The sequence below is a fragment of the Xiphophorus maculatus genome, chromosome 4, assembly GCF_002775205.1.
Source record: "Xiphophorus maculatus strain JP 163 A chromosome 4, X_maculatus-5.0-male, whole genome shotgun sequence".
Taxonomy (NCBI): Eukaryota; Metazoa; Chordata; class Actinopteri; order Cyprinodontiformes; family Poeciliidae; genus Xiphophorus; species Xiphophorus maculatus.
The window spans coordinates 336301-354208 of record NC_036446.1 but is presented as its reverse complement, the minus strand read 5'-3'; the positions used below and the strand labels follow the sequence as shown (position 1 = coordinate 354208).

The following is a 17908-nucleotide window of genomic DNA, read 5'->3' as shown; positions in this document are numbered from 1 at the left end:
AAAACAACCAAAAAGAAAGAACAAAGGGGAGCACCAAAAACCTCCCAAACACAAGCCTCTAGCTTGTTCAAAGTTTATCTAAGGCAGATTCACTACTTAACAAAAGAAACAAGAACAAAATAGCTCAAACTGTCCACAAACAGTCACAAAACACAGAAGGTGGGGGTCAGCTGTACACAACCTCTTCCTGCTAGCTGCCCCACTGGAGGAATGAACTCGGACGTCTTTTATATGATGCAGGTGGGTCTCATCAACGTCTGATTGGCTTTGCTGCTCCAATGGGGTGGCTGCTCTCCTGCAGCTTCTAGGCAGCCAATCAGAAAGCTGTGCCCGCACAGCTGATCCTGCATAATAGAAAAAAAAAGAGCCTGCACAGCCTCAAGAGGCCAGGGGCCGTAACAGTTATCAATAGAGTGACATGACATTCATGAACGTTCCGATTCTTCTGACCAGCTCTTTACTATTAATGACGGGCCTGGAGCCTCACTGAGAGCCGTTCTTTGTTCTTGTGATGCTCTGTTACTCTGCAGCAGCTATTATTATTCTATTTAAATATATATATTGATATTTATTTAATCAGTGAACATAACGGGTCCTACCGATGTGTTTGTGGAAATCATTCAGCCAGACTGTTTGACTGGACCATTTGCTTTACATAGAATCTGAATATTGGTGGTGGCGAAATGACACAATCACTTAGACTTAGACTGACTTTATTATCATCTTGCATGCACAGGGTGTATACAGAATGAAATTTCGTTGCATACGGCTCAGGACAATGTTTTGAGGTTCTAATGTTATGAGGATACTCCAGAATATAAATATAAAATATAAAGTGCAGGAATGACAGTAAAATAGAAGTTATTTAGCTCTGTACATGTGCAAGGTATAATCAAGCAAAGAACCTGAGATAAGGACGCAAAGTTTTGATATTGTCAGCACTATGATAGCAAGATAACAAGGTCTAAGGGGATCACATTTCACAGGTCAGTAAAAAGCTTTAATTAAAAATATATATATAAAGAAAGTGGAGAGTATGTTAGTTATGCTAGCTTAACTTTTATCACCTTCAGTCGGAATATTTCTGTTCAATTAACACAAAAATAAGGAAGTGCAGGTGTTTAAGTTAGTTAATCAACCACCGCGAGTGTTCAGAGGATCACTTCCTAATGATCACAAAATGGAAATTCAAAAACATAAATCTGCAACAGACAGACAGAATGTTCTGTTTGGTGTTTTTTTGTGTGGGAAATATTTTTGTGGGTTTTTTTAGTATTAATTCCTGATGCACTTGAACGTAATCTTTGCTCTGCGCTCCTGGGGCTGTTGTTTATTGGTCGCCATGGCAACAAGTGAAGTAAAGCTGACAGACTGAGCGAAAAAATTATACAATCACCCGTTTTTCTACATTTTTCCCTGGACAAATTCCATCATTTGTTCGTAGAACATAGCAATATTCAGATCAAATAGGGGCGTGCTGTGGTGGCGCAGTGGGTTAGCACGCCCCACGTTTGGAGGCCCTAGTCCTCGTCGCGGGTTCGACTCCCGGTCCCGACGACCTTTACCGCATGTCTCCTCTCCTCACCCTCCTTCCTGTCTGTCTACTGTAGAAAAAATATGAGCCACTAGCGCCGCAAAAACTCTTCGGAGAAAAAAAAAAATAGGATGAGTGATCTTTATGAAATATTTCATAAAGCATAATGAGCTAAAGTTTGTTAAATTTTCAATCCTATTAAGTAAAATTAAGTTTTTGGAGAGAAATTCGCTTTGTTCTCTCTTGTTTCTAGAACTGACAGAAACCAAACTATAGATTTGTTAGCGGAGAGAAAATATATTTTACATATCCAAACATCAGCATCTCAGCTTTAAGCCACATTTTATAGAATCCAGTAATATTGATGGCTCTATTCACCAACTGCCCCAACCAGACCCAGAAAAGGTTTAGAATCTTTATTATTTGCTATATTAAAGTCACATCATATCATAATTTACTGAATAAGACTGCCTGGCATTCACATGGAAGTTTTGGCTTCATTCTTAGCACTAGAAAAGAAAAGGCCTTCCAGTGACTGTGGTGCATCAGCACCCTGAACCCCCCCCGCCCTCCGCTCCTGTTCGTCCCACCAACTTGCTACACAAAGTTACACCTTCGCCAATAAACCCACAATAACGGTGAAAATAGCTCACAGCTGCTACACGCCACACCAACAAACAATAATGAACTAAATGTGCCAGAGACCTCGACATGAACAACCACTACTTCCACACAGAAAACAAACATATATCGCAGCAGCAACTTCGCCTTGACTCGCCCTCAGCAGCGCAGGACGCCGCCAAGAGGGGAGGCGGGAAACTGCGAGGGCCGGAAGAACTACCGGAGCCCAGGAGGCACAAACAAGGCAGAGTGCCGAAAGGCAGAAATAACAAAACAGCAAAGAAAAATAACTAAATGAGACAAAATTCACAAATACTCGATAGAACATGAATTAGAAATAATAAAGCACATTTGTAACTCTGTTACACGAATAAATAAAACACAAGAAGAGCAACAGAACATGATGCTCAGATGTTACAGCGGGAGAACGGTCGGGTCGCCTTGTGCTTGTTGCTCCTTGGTCAGTGCTCATAGTTTACCATCAGGTGTCTTAATTGCTGTTTAATGCAGCAGACAGTTGTGGTTTCTGACATGGGCGATATGGGCAACCGCCCAGGGCATTATCTTGTTAGGGACGGCACAAGACCTCTGCGGATTGTGGCACAAAGATGGAACCAAAGCAGAACAAAGAGTTTGAATTGATAATGATGTTGGTTAAATTTACTTCAGCTCCAAGTGTTTAATATCTGGGTGTTTTCATGTGGATCTTTCAGATCAATTTAAGAAGCAATTTTAATCATATTTCACATTTTATTGTGTCATGTAGCGCGGGGCGCCGGTCTCGGACTCGGGTTAGGTGGTCTGCAGCACCACTGCGCGGCTGTCCCAAGTTCGACTCCTCTTCCTCAGTGGGATGTTTTCCGCCCCACCTTCTTTTCCTGCTGGATTTCTTTCAAAATAAATGCCTTAAGCCAAAAAGTGAAGTTCATGCTATGATAGGACAGGAGACCGGATGTTTCCAAGTAGCTCAACACTTGTTAGGTCCATTTTTCAGGGAAACAACTTTCTCTTGAATGTGTTTATTTTATGTTAAATGAAACATTTCAAAGGTTTAATAATTTCTCTCATTTTGTCTAATTACATTTAACTCAGCAGGTCATCCCTGAAATTCTGATGCCCAGAATCACAAGTCTAAATCTAAACACAATAAAAACATGTTTTATCATTAAATGTATTAAAATTAAGTAGGTAAACTGAATGGTATTGAATTAGCGACTAGGTGATACATTCAGCCACTACTTTCACTTTTAATACTTTGAGTATTTTCTCCACCACTGGTCATAGCATCATTAAAATTCAAAGTTATGTCAGTGAATGCAAGTCAAGTGTAATTGTATGCATGTTAAAAACGTGACACAATAACCAAATATGAAGCAGACAGATAATTAAATGCATAATTAATTATTTCATGGTTCCTGCAACATCAACAGTAAATAATTTTAGCTGCCACTCTCCAAGGGGCGGGGCTTGTGACGTCATTATGCTACTTGGTCCCTAGAGATGAGGAGGTATGGTTATCATTTAATTAATGATTGAATGTAGATATTTATGTTGGCTCTCCAAATGTAAGAAGCTCCAGGACAGAGATGGATCAGAAGATGATTCACGATTTTCACTCAGATAAAAAGATAAATATGTAAATATTGATTCAATGCACACAAATCAATTATCTAAATAATACATAACTGGATGAAACATTCATTAATATTTATTGACTTATAATCAGTTTGTGTTAAATTTCCTATATTAATTACAAATAAGGCATTAACCAGACTCTAGGCAGCCAATCAGAACCGTCCGTACCGAGCACAGCTGAGGCTGTTCAGGGAGGAAGAGGAAGCGATGAAGAGGACGGACATTAAACACACCAGACTCTTAATGAACCGTTTATATTTGTGGTTCTGCAGGCAGAAAGTGAACAGAACAGGAAGTAGAAACAATAAATAAGACACTTGACCTGCGCTGACGCAGAACTAACGTTAAAAAACTGTTACTAAGCAACAGAGACGAGCTGATGTCATCGATCAGATGATATTTGGTTGAGTCTCATTCATGGTCAGGTTTCATTTGTGCGTCATGCTAGATGTGAATGGTTTGGACACAAAGCCCCGCCCCCTCGGAGGAGGGGCCACGGAGCCCCGCCCCCCCGGAGAGGAGGAGGGGCCACGGAGCCCCGCCCTTCGCACTCTGGTTTCAGGCCAGGTCCTGAACTCGACGGCAGATTTCAGTGGTGAACTCGGAGCACTTGGAGTTTCCTCCCAAGTCCTTGGTCAGCACCTGGAACAGTAGCAGCACTTGTTACCACGGTGACAGCACCAATCATTTAGCATGATTAAATCTGATGCACATCAAATCATTATGACCAGCGGCTGCAGAACCGATCAGAACCGCCTCACCTTCTTCTCCTTGATGGTATCAAAGCACGCCGTCTGGATCTTGGCGGCGTATTGGTGAAGCCCCATGTGGCGCAGCATCATGACGCCACTGAGCAGCAGGGCGGTCGGGTTGGCCAGGTCCAGGCCCGCGATATCCGGGGCGGTTCCGTGCACCTGTGGGACACACACAGGTTCGGTTGTGGCAGCTTATTGGAGCCATGGCCACAAGGTTGTCGGTGCCTGTCACGGCGGCAACCCTCTAACCCAGGGGTCCCCAAACTTTCTCCTGTGAGGGCCACATAACTTGTCCCTTCTCTGATGGGGGGCCGGGTCAGTTTGTAACAGAAAAAGTGTGACGATTGTAAGAGTGCTAAACATAAAAATGTATTGTTTTTCAGAAAGCACAATCAAATAACCTTTTCTGGATTCTTCAGAGAACAAAAGTCAGGAAATAACACTATTTATGAAATAAATAATAACCAAATAACACTGGGTTCTCCACATAAAAAAAAGGGTTAGGGTCAATTATATGCATGTATAAAACAGTTACTAACTAGTAGTTAATAATAAATAAAGTTCATTACTAAGCAACATTTATTTTATTGCAAAAGTCCAACTTATCAAATAAAAATGTACATATATGAAAATACTCTGGTATTGTTCAGGGGGCCGGACCAAATGTGGAGGCGGGCCGCATCTGGCCCGCGGGCCGTAGTTTGGGGACCACTGATCTAACCCGTTGGTGGAGACCTTCCTATCGGACCTTTTTGGCCTGTGAGACTCCAGAAGCAGCTGATGGGTACCGGCAGGCGAAGCGGCTCAGGTGGTTGCTGAGGCAAAAACTCGGACCTGGGAGGAGTTTGGAGAGACCATGGAGATACTGATACGGGCTGTCAGGTCCCTGTATGACCGGTGTCAGAGTCTGGTCCGCATTGCCGGCAGTAAGTCGGGCTCGTTTCTGGTGAGAGTTGGACTCTGCCAGGGCTGCCCTTTGTCACCGATTCTGTTCATTACTTTCATGGACAGAATCTCTAGATCAGCCAAGGTGTTGAGGGGATCCGGTTTGGTGGCCTTAGGATCTCATCTCTGCTTTTTGCAGACGATGTGGTCCTACTGGCTTCATCAGGTCGTGATCTGCAGCTCTCGCTGGAGCGGTTCGCAGCCGAGTGTGAAGCGGCCGGGATGAGGATCAGTGCCTCCAAATCCGAGGCCATCATGGTCTGGAGCCGGAAAAGGGTAGACAACCTTCTCCGGGTCAGGGGGGGTGTCCTGCCCCAGGTGGAGGAGTTTAAGTATCTCAGGATCTTGTTCACAAATGAGGGAAGAAGGGAGCGGGAGATCGACAGGCGGATTGGCGCAGCATCTGCCATCAAGCGGGCGCTGTACCGGTCCGTCGTGGTGAAGAGAGAGCTGAGCCAAAAAGCGAAGCTCTCCATTTACCGGTCGATCTACGTTCCCACCCTCATCTATGGTCATGAGCTTTGGGTCATGACCGAAAGAACGAGATCGCGGATACAAGCGGCCGGAATGGGTTTTCTCTGTAGGGTGGCTGGGCTCTCCCTTAGAGAGAAGCTCAGTCATCCAGGAGGGACTAGAGCCGCTGCTCCTTCACATCGAGAGGAGCCAGTTGAGGCTCAGGCATCTGGTCAGGATGCCTCCTGGACGCCTCCCTGGTGAGGAGTTCAGGTCCCACCAGGAGGAGGGGAAAACCCAGGACAAGCTGGAGGGACGATGTTCCTCTACTGGCCTGGGAACGCCTAGGGATTCCCCTGGAGGAGCTGGAACAAGAGGCTGGGGAGGGAATTCTGGGCCTCCCTTCTGAAGCTGCTGACCCCGCGACCCGACCTCGGATAAGTGGAGGAAGATGGATGGATGGATGGATGGATGGATGGATGGATGATAACAATAAGAAGAATTGTTATTATTATTATTATTATGGAGGAAGTTGTTGCAGTCTGAGAGAGAAATTCAAATGACTGATTTTTTTCAATCAAATGAAAAAACTGGACCCAACTGACATCTTGAACAACCTTCTATGAAGTGAGATCTTGAAATGTGCTTGTTAAACCCAGACCCAGTGGATCGGGTCACTGACACCAGAACCACAAGAACAGCCGACCAGGACTGGATGATTCCGAGGCTCTCACCGACTCAAAGATGGCGACTCCGTTGGCGCCGATGTTCCCGCTGGGAGTGACTCCCAGTCCTCCAATCAGACCGGCACACAGGTCACTGAAACACACAAGGTCACCTGAGGTCAGCGCTCAGACGGCAGGCCTCTGATTGGCCGACGGTGTGTGACTGACCTGAGGATGTCTCCATACAGGTTGGGCATGACCAGGACATCAAACTGGGTCGGGTCCTGAACCATCTGGACGAACACGGAACAGGTTAAAGGGGGGGGGAGGGGGGCGTTTCCCAAATCTGGGTCAGAACCGGTTCCGTTCGGACTCACATTGAGGCACACGGTGTCCAGGTACATCTCTGTGAACTTCACGTCCTTGAAGTTCTCCGCCACCTCCCGGCACTTCCTGAGGAACAGCCCGTCCGACATGCGCCTGTAGAGAGACGGCAGACCCGCATCAGTCCGGCCCGGTTCTCCAGAACCGCAGAGTAGCCGACCGGGACCGCAGCCTCACATGATGTTGGCCTTGTGGACGGCCGTTACGCTGCTCCTCTGGTTGTTCCGGGCGTACTCGAAGGCGTACTCCGCAATGCGCCTGCTGGCGTCCTCCGTGATCAGCTTGATGCTCTGAACGACGCCGTCCACGATCTGGAACAACCGGACCAGAACCACACGGTCAGGGTTCTGATGGACTGGAGGAGGAACCGGCAGGAACTGAAGGCTTCCCTCCTTCTAGCATTAGCTTCTGCTAATACATAGCTAACATACTGTAAGTATTTAGTTTATATTCAGGCTTGTTACAAGTTATCACCAGCAGGGGGCAGCAGAGTCTCTGCAGGAGCATTCAGGATGAAGAGTTCTCTGTGGTTATCTAGCATAAACATTAGCCTGCTCACAGTGAAGCATGGCGGTGGCAGAATCAGGATGTGGGAGCTGGGATCAGAAAGAGAGATGGTTCTAATAGGAACCAGAACCGGGCCAGAGGTTGAAAAGAAATCCAACATGAAACCACAAAGGTCCGAGGTGGAGGAGCAGAGAGAACTCCTCCTACTACTCACCACATGTTCGATGCCGCTGTACTCGCCCTCCGTGTTCTCCCGGATGGTGACCAGGTCCACGTCTGTGTACGGCGTCCTGTAGCCCTCGATGGAGACGCAGGGACGCACGTTGGCGTAGAGGTCAAAGGTCTTTCTGAGCAGCAGGTTCATGGACGGATGACCGGCAGCGATGGGCGTCTTCAGAGGACCTAGAGGAGGAGAGGCCAGATCGGTGAGCACCAGAGCAACAGCAGCAACAGCAGCAACAGGAGCAACAGGAGCAACAGCAGCAACAGCAGCAACAGGAGCAACAGGAGCAACAGCAGCAACAGCAGCAACAGGAGCAACAGGAGCAACAGGAGCAACAGCAGCAACAGCAGCAACAGGAGCAACAGGAGCAACAGGAGCAACAGCAGCAACAGCAGCAACAGGAGCAACAGCAGCAACAGCAGCAACAGGAGCAACAGCAGCAACAGGAGCAACAGCAGCAACAGGAGCAACAGCAGCAACAGGAGCAACAGCAGCAACAGGAGCAACAGGAGCAACAGCAGCAACAGCAGCAACAGGAGCAACAGCAGCAACAGCAGCAACAACAGCAGCAACAGCAGCAACAGGAGCAACAGCAGCAACAGCAGCAACAGGAGCAGCTTCGCCGCAGCATCGTTAGCGGCAGAATCAGCGTTAGCTGCATTGCTAGCACCGGACCACTTTTTTCAGTAGCAATCGATCGTGTTGCTGTTTCGAATCCAGTAGTCAGACTTCAAGTACTTATCCAAATCACTGTGTTACTATTTTCTTTTGTAATTTCATTTTATGTCCTCTATGCGTCTTGGGGAGCGACCGCCGTTTCTATGCAACAGTATCCGCAGCGACAGAAACATAAACATGGAGGGAGACGCGCATTTTGTCGCTGGAAAAACAGGAACTATTTACAGTTTCTGTTGCCAAGTCCAATTATTATAAGCAGCTTTGGGATTGTTTTGTTTCTGAAGTTGCTTGCAAATTTAATGAGTCACTGGTTGCGTTTTTTGGGCTCATTTTTGAACATGAAGTTACTTATTTAGGCTTGGAAATAAGCAGAGACACATAATAAACCCCAGAATTTGTCTGACTCCCAGATAGTTTCAGTCAGACTCTATCATTTCCCAGATGATCCGTCCCTCCGTGTCTTTATTAATGTCAACTTCATATATGACCTCTGAATGAAGTTCGCTTTGCGCTCCAGAAACTGAAAACATGGAGACTAATATGAACAGAGCAATAAACGTGAAAACAGCCACCAATGAACAAGCCCGTAAAGTTGCACAATTAAACATCATTATAATCATTAATATTAAGATAAGTGTCAAAATCTGTGCAGCCAGCTGGCAGCAAGCACAGGGCCGTAACGCAGAACCTGGAGGCCGGGGCAGGGAGGGGCCTTAAAATCCTATTTATAGTTTTCCAGACAATAGAAAACAAAAACACACAAATTACTAAAGATGTTTTTGTATTGTAACCATTAAAAAATCTCCCCTTCAGTTCAACCTTATCAATGGAGACACATTGTTGATGTTATTATAAAATAACTTACAATTAAGTTTTGGCAAAGGTCAACCTGATTTTCACAGCGTTGTTGTTAGCAGCTGCTGAAAGTAACTAAAAAAGTTACTTTTAATGTAACTTAGTTACTTTCCAAATCAAGTAGTCAGTAATCTAACTGAGTTACTTTTTCAAGGAGTAATCAGTAATCTGATTAAAGTTACTTTTACAAAGTAACTCTGCCATCACTCATTGCTAGCTCATCATTAGCGGCACTGTTATGGTCAGAGTTAGCCTCAGCTGCAGCATTAGCTTCATTGTTAGCTTCATTGTTAGCAACATTAGAACCTTTCAGGCCGATCTTGCTGCGGTCCATGGACTCTTTGGCGTCTGCAGGGATCATCCACTTCCCTCCGGGTCCCTTGATGGCCGTCACGTTCCTCTCCTCCCACTGGACCGGAGCCTGCAGGGGAAAACTCGGTTCAGTTCCCTGTTCCGGATCCGGAGGCCCAGTTCTGGACTGGCGCCGACTCACCTTAGCGGCGTCAAAGATCTTGACTACAGCGGCAGAAATCTCTGGGCCGATGCCGTCTCCTGGAATCAGAGTCACCGTCTGCATCTGGACCCAAACAGAACCACTATCAGTTCCTCTGGACTGCCTCAGAACCGCCTGGACCCTGATCAGACTGAGCCTGGTTCCGGTCCAGCAGACCAGAACCAGACCATCATCAGGAGACTCCAGAAGGACAGCACAGAGAGGTTCTGTCTAGAACAGACCCGCCTCAGACCTGTGGTTCTGTGTGTCCTCCAGAACCACAGGCGAGGGGGAGGGTCCAGGTGCCATCGGATCAGAACCGGGCCACCGCTGGACGCAGGCAGGGCAGCCAAGAAGCTGCTCCTGTCCAAGACAACCATCCAGAACCGTCCAGAACCAACTGGACTTCTGTAGGACAGAGAATTACCTAAGGACCACAGACCAGCGCTGGGCTCAGGTCAGAGGTCAGAGGTCAGACCAGTCAAGGTTCTAAAGTTAAAGCAACACCAGAGGAACCGTGACTGGAGGTGCTGGTCCAGACCCGATTCTGAGACCCATTTCACTCACCCCTCTGGAGAAGGAAGAGACAGCCGGCCTCCTGTTGGCTCCGCCCATCACCTGTCTCACCTGCAGCAGACAGGAAGCAGCTTTACTTCACCTGAACAACTAAACACAAAGCCGTTAATAAATAGAATAGAATTCAACTTTATTGTCATTGCACTGTCACAAGTACAAGCAACAAGATGTAGTTTGCATCTATCCAGAAGTGCTCTACGAGACATAGATATTTATTTACAGATGTACAAGACTATGTATGTATGGACTATAAGGGGTTATAGCAAGAGATCTAGATATTGTGTATAAATATAAATATGGGAGCTATATGCACAGATTATACAGAATATATAAGAATGTTAGGGAATGGATTATATATGTATATAATATAATACAAGATAATAATAAATCAAACATTCCTCAGTCAAAATGTGGAGATATTAAAGCCACATGTTGAATTATTTATCTTATTACTTTGTGGTTCAGGAGCCAAAAATGTTGAATTGTAATAAAAACATTTTAAAAACACAGAAACATACAAACTGAAACTGAATAACCACGATTCATGGTGTAAAATACCGGTTTACACTAAAACCGGTTTACACTAAAACCGGTTTACACTAAAACCGCTTTACACTATGTGAATAGATGAAGCACGTCTTCATGATTTATTTCCGTTTCTCTGCATCAAATCAATTATTTCTCTATTAATACGTTTCATTCCAGACCCTCAGTTCCCCGCTTCATCTACAAAACTTTCCAGCAGAACTCAGGTTGGGACCAGAAACCCGCAGACTGGAGGTATCGGATCTGACTGGTCCTGATCCATACCTGGATCTGACTGGTTCTAATCCTGAACCAGTCAGAGCAGGACATTATGGGAAATCATGTGAACACTGAATGAACTTAGCAGCTGTTTTCAGTGACGCTGCTCAGTTAGTCAGGCTGTCTGCTCCGATAGTTTCACACCTCTCTCTACTGTGAATCAATCAATCAATCAAATTTTATTTGTATAGCACATTTCAGCAGCAGGCATTTCAAAGTGCTTTACATCATTACAAACAGAAACACAATGCAATATAGAATCAACAATCAAAACACCACATTAAGTCAAGTTCCATCAATAAATTTGTAATTGATTACATTTCAAATACAATCCTAAACAGGCGGGTGTTTAGTTGAGATTTAAAAGAAGTCAGTGTTTCAGCTGTTTTACAGTTTTCTGGAAGTTTGTTCCAAATTTGTGGTGCATAGATGCTGAAAGCTGCTTCTCCTCGTTTGGTTCTGGTGATGCAGAACTGAAAGCTGCTTGCTTATCAATCAGTCAATCAATCAATCAATCAATCAAATTTGCCTGTGAAGGAGGCAAAACTTCTAGTAGCCATGTTTCAGCCAGCTGGCATACAATGCGCAGCAACAGGTGGGGGGAGGGCAACCCAGCATCAAGAGAAAACATTTGTAAACAATGATGGATCGGCCCTGGTTTAAAGCTCTGTCCTACACTGAGAGGTCAAGGTTCAAACTAACAGGAGCTCTGTTGCTACACCTAAACATCACTTCCTGTACACGTGTTTTAATGAGTGATGCGTTCAGTGTTAGCCGAAATTAACAGAGACGCCCCACCTTCTTTTCCTGACATTTGACCCTTTAATCTTATGTATAGGTTTCAGTCCAACTCGAAGGAAATCTTAAATTAGTCACTTTTAAATGGAGTCTGGTGTCGGTGAGGCTAGGCTAGCTTCCAGCCTCTGGTTCCAGTGGTTGCGAGGATTAACGGAACAAACTGGCCGAGCAGTGAGCAGCATGAGCCGGCTAATCGCTCCAGACAGACGAGGGAAGATTTCTGGATGAAGCTCAGGGAATTTCTTCATCATCTGATTTCCCTGCTGGAGGACGCCAACACCGCTGCTGACAGCTAGCAGGCTAATAGTGGAGTCAAACCCCTGATCTAACCGCAACAGAAACCCGGAAGCTTCGGTTCCCACAGAGAGCCCCGCCGAACCCCGCCAAGCTACGGCGGAACCACTGGTAGAGACTTTCCAACAGTTCCAGAACATTTTCCTCTTACCAGTGACCTCCACACGCTGCCTGCCGCCATCCTGACAATAACCTGAGATCCTCCGAGTGCGAGATGTCTCACTACGAACAGCCCGCCACAGAACAAAGATCCTATGACTGAAAGATGCCTCACTGCTTTATTAAAATTGGACTCTTCCATTTATCCTACTTTCACATCTTGAGTTTTCTACTTCTGACAACTTTATAATGTTTCTGTTATAATGTTGTACAGAATAAAAGGCAACCAGATCAAATTAGTTTGGCTTTTGTTTTTAAATATTGCTGTTGGCCTGAAATAAATAAAATAAAAAGCTGAACCATTAATACTCTCGTTTCAATATAGACTAAAGGAGATGCAAGCGTGTTAAACAAACAGTGATTTTGTGACTATCGGTTTTCCATATAACAGCCTGAGGGGGTGCACCGGTCCTGGAGGTACTGCAATACCAGGTCGATGCGTGGAGTGGACGGAGCAAGCCCCTATTCCATCTCCCTGCTCCAAAAATCAATTTAATATATGGTAAGGGGACGTATCAGATATTAAACTGATAACAGATTTTTTTTTTTTCTTTCGAAAAAATTTTATTGTTACTGTAAACATTTAAAAAACATTACATTGTTGCAATTATTCAGAAACTTTTAAAAACTTACAAAATCATCAGTTCATACTAAAAGAAGCTAAGAACAAGAATTATTATATTATAAAATACAAAATCTCTGTGTTAAAAGTTGAGCAGGACCGGGTGACTCCTTCCCAAGTCCGGAGCCGTCCCGACCTTCCAGACAGCGCTTGGTGTTCAGAGGGGATCCCGCCCTGAAGCTCCTTCCCTCCTGCCTCACCCGGAGAGCCAGGCCGCCGCTGCTTGGACCTCTTTTCGTGGAGCGCCGGCTCCTTCATCCACGGAGGCGCAGGCGATTCTTCTTGGTGGCTGTGTCCTTGGCGCGCCACCTGCAGCCCTTGACGTCTCTTTTGTTGCTGCTGCCATCCGGATCACAGCCACGGGGGGCGTCTGCCTGCGCCTGCTCACCAGCAAGTTTCTGGAGGACCAAATGGCGTCTTTGATGGTGGCGAGGGTGAGCCACATCTCAGCGAAGTCTTTTTTAGTCATTTTCTGATGGCTCACCCCGTACAGCACTAACTGTGCATGGAGGACCTCCCTTGCTGGCAAGTGTGGGAATTGCAAGGAGCCGGCCTTCGCCCACAGGTCCACAGCAGCGCTGCACTCCCACAGCAGGGGCCTCACCGACTCCGGCGCGCCACAACCGGGTCGGGGGCAGATGGACGTTGCAGACATGCCGCGGGAGCATAACGGCTCTGACCGGCAGGATCCCATGAGCCACCATCCATGACATCCTGGAGTCTGTTTGGAAGGACGGGATGGCTCACGTTGCGCCAAACGGTGGAGGCGTCTCCATACAGGAGGCCGCGCACTGGAGTCACTGGTTCCCAGTCCTGCACAACAGAAATAATAAAACGATGATTAGTTAAAATCTTGCTCTCCTCTCCTTCCAGTCCAAAATGTTCTAAAAATTTCCGAATAAAAGCATATATAAGAGAAAGGTTAAAACCTACTGGGGTTCTAAAATCTCTTTTTATCATTTTTAATTTTCTGTTTCTTTTTCTGTCTAAAAAGTCATACCTGTCTTGTTAGTCATTAAAGCCATAAATATTTAAGAGGTTAAAATCCTGTCCGTTAAAAGTCAGATTTGCTAAAAGTGCTCGTCCCTCTCTCACCACGGTGCTCCCCTTCACCAAGATGTGCGGGTTGTTTATTAAAATGGCCACGCCGTCATTTTTATTTCCATTGGAGCCGCTCCATATAGACGGCCGTGGCCACAAGTCCTGCCACCGGGTGTAAGTCTTTAAAAACGGGAGTGAACATTCTTGTAGTAAAACCACATCTGACTGTACGGAGGTTAAAAAGGATAAAACACTCTGGGCTCTAACTCGCGACTTCACACTTCTAACATTGATGGTTGAGAAGGTGAGAGTCATGAGTATGATGGCTAAAATCAACTACGACATTTTAAAGGATTAAAACAAGACTAATTTAAACCCATGTTAAAAAACGGGCGGTCATTAAAACAAGGCGGGTTCAGAGACTGTCCTGTGAACAGAGCTCTTCCTTCCCACATGGTGGTGCAGGTCGGGTTGGAGCTCCATTCCCCCTTCGGACTCTCGGTGTCGGCCGTCTTTCTAAAGCCGGTACCTTGTTTGGGTCCTTCGGGGTTGATTGGTGAGCAAAGTCTAGGAACGAGACCTCATTGGATGAGCCAGCGAGGAAGGCTTTTGATTCCTCTCCGAAAGAACCGAAGAGTTCCTCCAGCCTTCCTCTCTTCCCTACCTTGGGGGTAAGGTCGGGAGGTGACTCAGATGCCGGCCTCTTAGCCAGCTGGGCGTCGGGGAGGGGGGCATCATGGCTGCTGTCCGTCTGTTCTTCCTCAGAGTCCGAGCTAGCTCCGCCTTCGGTTAGCATCTCCCCCCCCTCACTGGATGTTTCGGTCTGGGGGGGGGCTTCCTTCCCCTCCCCGCTTCCCGCCCTCTCCTCCTCTCCTCCAATCAGAGGACCTGGCGGGAGATTTGAAATTTCCGACCCAGCTGCGTCCACTTGCTCATTAGCCGTTTCCGTTACCGTCTCTTTTCCTTTTTTCAGTTTATTTGCAAACGACTTTGGACAGTCTCTGAACAAATGATCCTGTCCACCACACAAATTACATTTCCGCCCGTTCGTACATTCATCAAAAGTGTGTCCCACTTCTCGACATTTACCACAGAAGACTTTCTCACAAGTTTCGGCCAGATGACCATGCTCGCCGCACTTCCGGCACAGTTTGGGTTGGCCTTGATAGTGAATGTAGCCTCTGTTCTCCCCCAGGACTATCATTGAGGGGAGATGCTTCAGGCCCTGGAAGCCTTGGGGGTCTTCCCATTGTTTAATGGGGACCCGCCAAGCACAGTTCCAGATGCCGTCCACATCCCGCACCTTCATAGCCTGGCCTCTCACAGTGCAGTATCTACCCAGCCACATACAGATGTCTTCAGCACTGACAGTCTCATTGAACATCCTGACAATCACCGTTTTCAGGGAGTTGTCAGTCAGTTTCTCGACGTCAAAAGCTGAAAACTGGGTCTTAGCATTTTCAAACCGTGTCCAAAACTCCTTAAGAAGTGCGGCAGAGCAAAAACTTACATCATATCCCTTATTGAAAGGCAGGGTAAGGATACAATTCAGGTCATCTGGCCGAAACTTCAGCACCTGTTGGATTAGTTTTCTGGAAAAGTCCAATCTCGTTACTCTATTTTCTTCTTCTCTTTCCTTAAATAAAAATCGAACACTGTGGTGCCTCCGCATGCCGGCATGGCTAGCCGCCATGGTGGAGGCACCACCAGTTAAAGGTTTAAAACCTTTACTAAAACTAGTGATGTGACGTGATGTGCCGAGGCCTCCAGGCCTGTGTCGAGTAATGGAGGGGGCGTTTCCGTAAAGCGCGTATCGAGGCTTGCTTCATTTAGGGGAGGAGCCGAAAACGATGACGTCCGAAGCCTCGCTGCCTGGCTGTACCACGTGACTGCTTCAGGAAGTGGCTCAGAGTTTGGCTCGGGGTTTGACAGCTTTAGAAACCCCACAGGCTCCATTCAATATGTGGGTTGTTGTAGGCGAGTTGGGTCAGTTGAGAGAGTGGATAGAGTTTGGATAGTTTGGATAACAGAGTTTGGATAATGGTTATTTAGTTTGAGACAGTTAGTTTGGTGTTTGGAGAGTTTAGTAGATAGATAGATAGATAGATAGATAGATAGATAGATAGATAGATAGATAGATAGATAGATAGATAGATAGATAGATAGATAGATAGATAGATAGATAGATAGATAGATAGATAGATAGATAGATAGATAGATAGATAGATAGATAGATAGATAGATAGATAGATAGATAGATAGGAGTAGGATGGATCCGGCGAGAAAGAGGAGGATTTCTCCTATGTGGGAACATTTCTATTTGATAAGCCCTAACAAGGTAAGGTGAACTGAACATTTGCAGATGCATTAGGTTTGCTTATGAGGAACTGTATTTTTCACAGTTTCTTATGTTCTGTAAAGGTGAGGTGTTTATTGTGCTCCAAGGAGTTGGGGTACAATAACAACACCTCATCCATGTAGTGTCAAAAAAGAGAAATCGTTTGAAACCAAAAACTGTGGAGAAATTGTTGTTTCTTAATAAAAATGCATGAAATCATCCAAGTTACACAAGCATTAGCCTGTTCACTACCCCTCCCTAGTTCCACAGGCACTTTCACTGTCCTCTGCCTGATTAAGCCCAGGCCATTTTTCTAGAGTCACAGAAAAACATTATTACACAACATGCCATATCACATGACACTACTATTTTGGGAATAATTACACACAGAGGATACATTCAAACAATATTTTATTATACACATATGTGTATACATAATTTATGTAGACAAATGATTTCGTCCTACACCTTTTGTGACGTCATTCCCAAGAGCCATAATAGACAAAAATTCAATGCATCACACGTGTTAAGATACAGCTGGCTGTGATTATACACCTGGCCAGTAGGTGGTTTCGTGTGCACATGAAGCTTCAAGAAATGAACCCTTTCTGAACCAGTTGGCTCAATGAATCATGAGGCTTCATCTCACCATCACTAACTAAAACCAATGAATAGTTAAGAAACACCAATGAATACAAATAAAAGGTCATAGATATTTTCCACTACTTAGTGGTCAATATCTTACCCGGGGACTAAATGTACTGAACCTCTAAATCCGTGGTAACAGCCAAGTCACACAGACTCCCGCTATCACCAGCCAGAGGAGGGAACCGCTGTCTGAGCCAAGAGGCCGAGAAGCGAGGCCAGGCGCTGGGAAGGGAAACCATTTCAACCTCGACCGTCCCGTTTTGACTCCCGGTTCGGAAAATGTGACAGTTTATAAAAAATAAGAACTGTAAATAGAAAACATTGTTTCAACATCACTGATGTTTTGCAGCGGAAAATAAAGAGACATGAGCTGAATTAAACTAAAAGCTCGTGTGAAAAAGAAACAGATTTGGTCATTTCTAGTCACGTGATTTGCTGAGCTCCAATAGAAAGCCTGGAAGTTAAAACACGTTTAAAAACGTTTGATCCTCACATAGAGGTTTAAATATGAGTGCAGCTGACATGTTATGTGTACAAGTCATGGGATTTCCATTTCATTACAATGACTGTAGCTGTTTGGTTGAAATTAACGAAGCCTTTCAGTGATTGTGACTCTACACAATGAGCCTACACCGCCCCCTAGTGGAGGGTCTGTTCCATTGAGGTTAATTTACACATTTATATTTTATTGTTGAGGGGCACAAACAGATGCACACATAAAAATAAAATGTAAATAATAATCATTTATTTAATGTTGGGGCAGGTGCTCCCCACTGCCCGTCTCATAGGTTTTTATTGGGTTAATAAAAGTTCAATTAAATAAACCTGTCCATGCAGGACCAGTGCATCAACACATTGTTTGTAGAATATTTAGCTATTA

The 17908-nt window shown here is 45.5% G+C and overlaps 2 protein-coding genes and 1 pseudogene across 4 annotated transcripts; all 3 read right to left on the bottom strand.

Moving 5' to 3' along the window:
* Nucleotides 1-3847: 3847 nt before the first annotated feature.
* Nucleotides 3848-12468, bottom strand: idh3a (isocitrate dehydrogenase 3 (NAD(+)) alpha). The gene is made up of 11 exons (XM_005815347.2): nt 12372-12468; nt 10316-10375; nt 9749-9832; nt 9562-9676; nt 7714-7901; nt 7170-7303; nt 6986-7088; nt 6837-6901; nt 6678-6762; nt 4552-4704; nt 3848-4432 (listed from the first exon to the last, which is right to left on the bottom strand). The coding sequence occupies exons 1-11, from the start codon at nt 12399-12401 to the stop codon at nt 4349-4351; spliced, it is 1101 nt and encodes a 366-aa protein (XP_005815404.1). The 5' UTR covers nt 12402-12468; the 3' UTR covers nt 3848-4348.
* A 306-nt stretch (nt 12469-12774) lies between these two features.
* On the bottom strand, nt 12775-12944 carry LOC111608480 (annotated as a pseudogene).
* A 533-nt stretch (nt 12945-13477) lies between these two features.
* On the bottom strand, nt 13478-15756 carry LOC111608357. 3 transcript variants are annotated; one of them, XM_023331986.1, is made up of 2 exons: nt 14572-15756; nt 13478-13814 (listed from the first exon to the last, which is right to left on the bottom strand). In XM_023331986.1, the coding sequence occupies exons 1-2, from the start codon at nt 15733-15735 to the stop codon at nt 13602-13604; spliced, it is 1377 nt and encodes a 458-aa protein (XP_023187754.1). In that variant the 5' UTR covers nt 15736-15756; the 3' UTR covers nt 13478-13601. The 3 variants fall into 3 exon arrangements, with proteins under 3 accessions (XP_023187754.1, XP_023187755.1, XP_023187756.1); XM_023331987.1 differs by having other exon boundaries at nt 14623-15756; XM_023331988.1 differs by having other exon boundaries at nt 14707-15756.
* Nucleotides 15757-17908: the final 2152 nt, after the last annotated feature.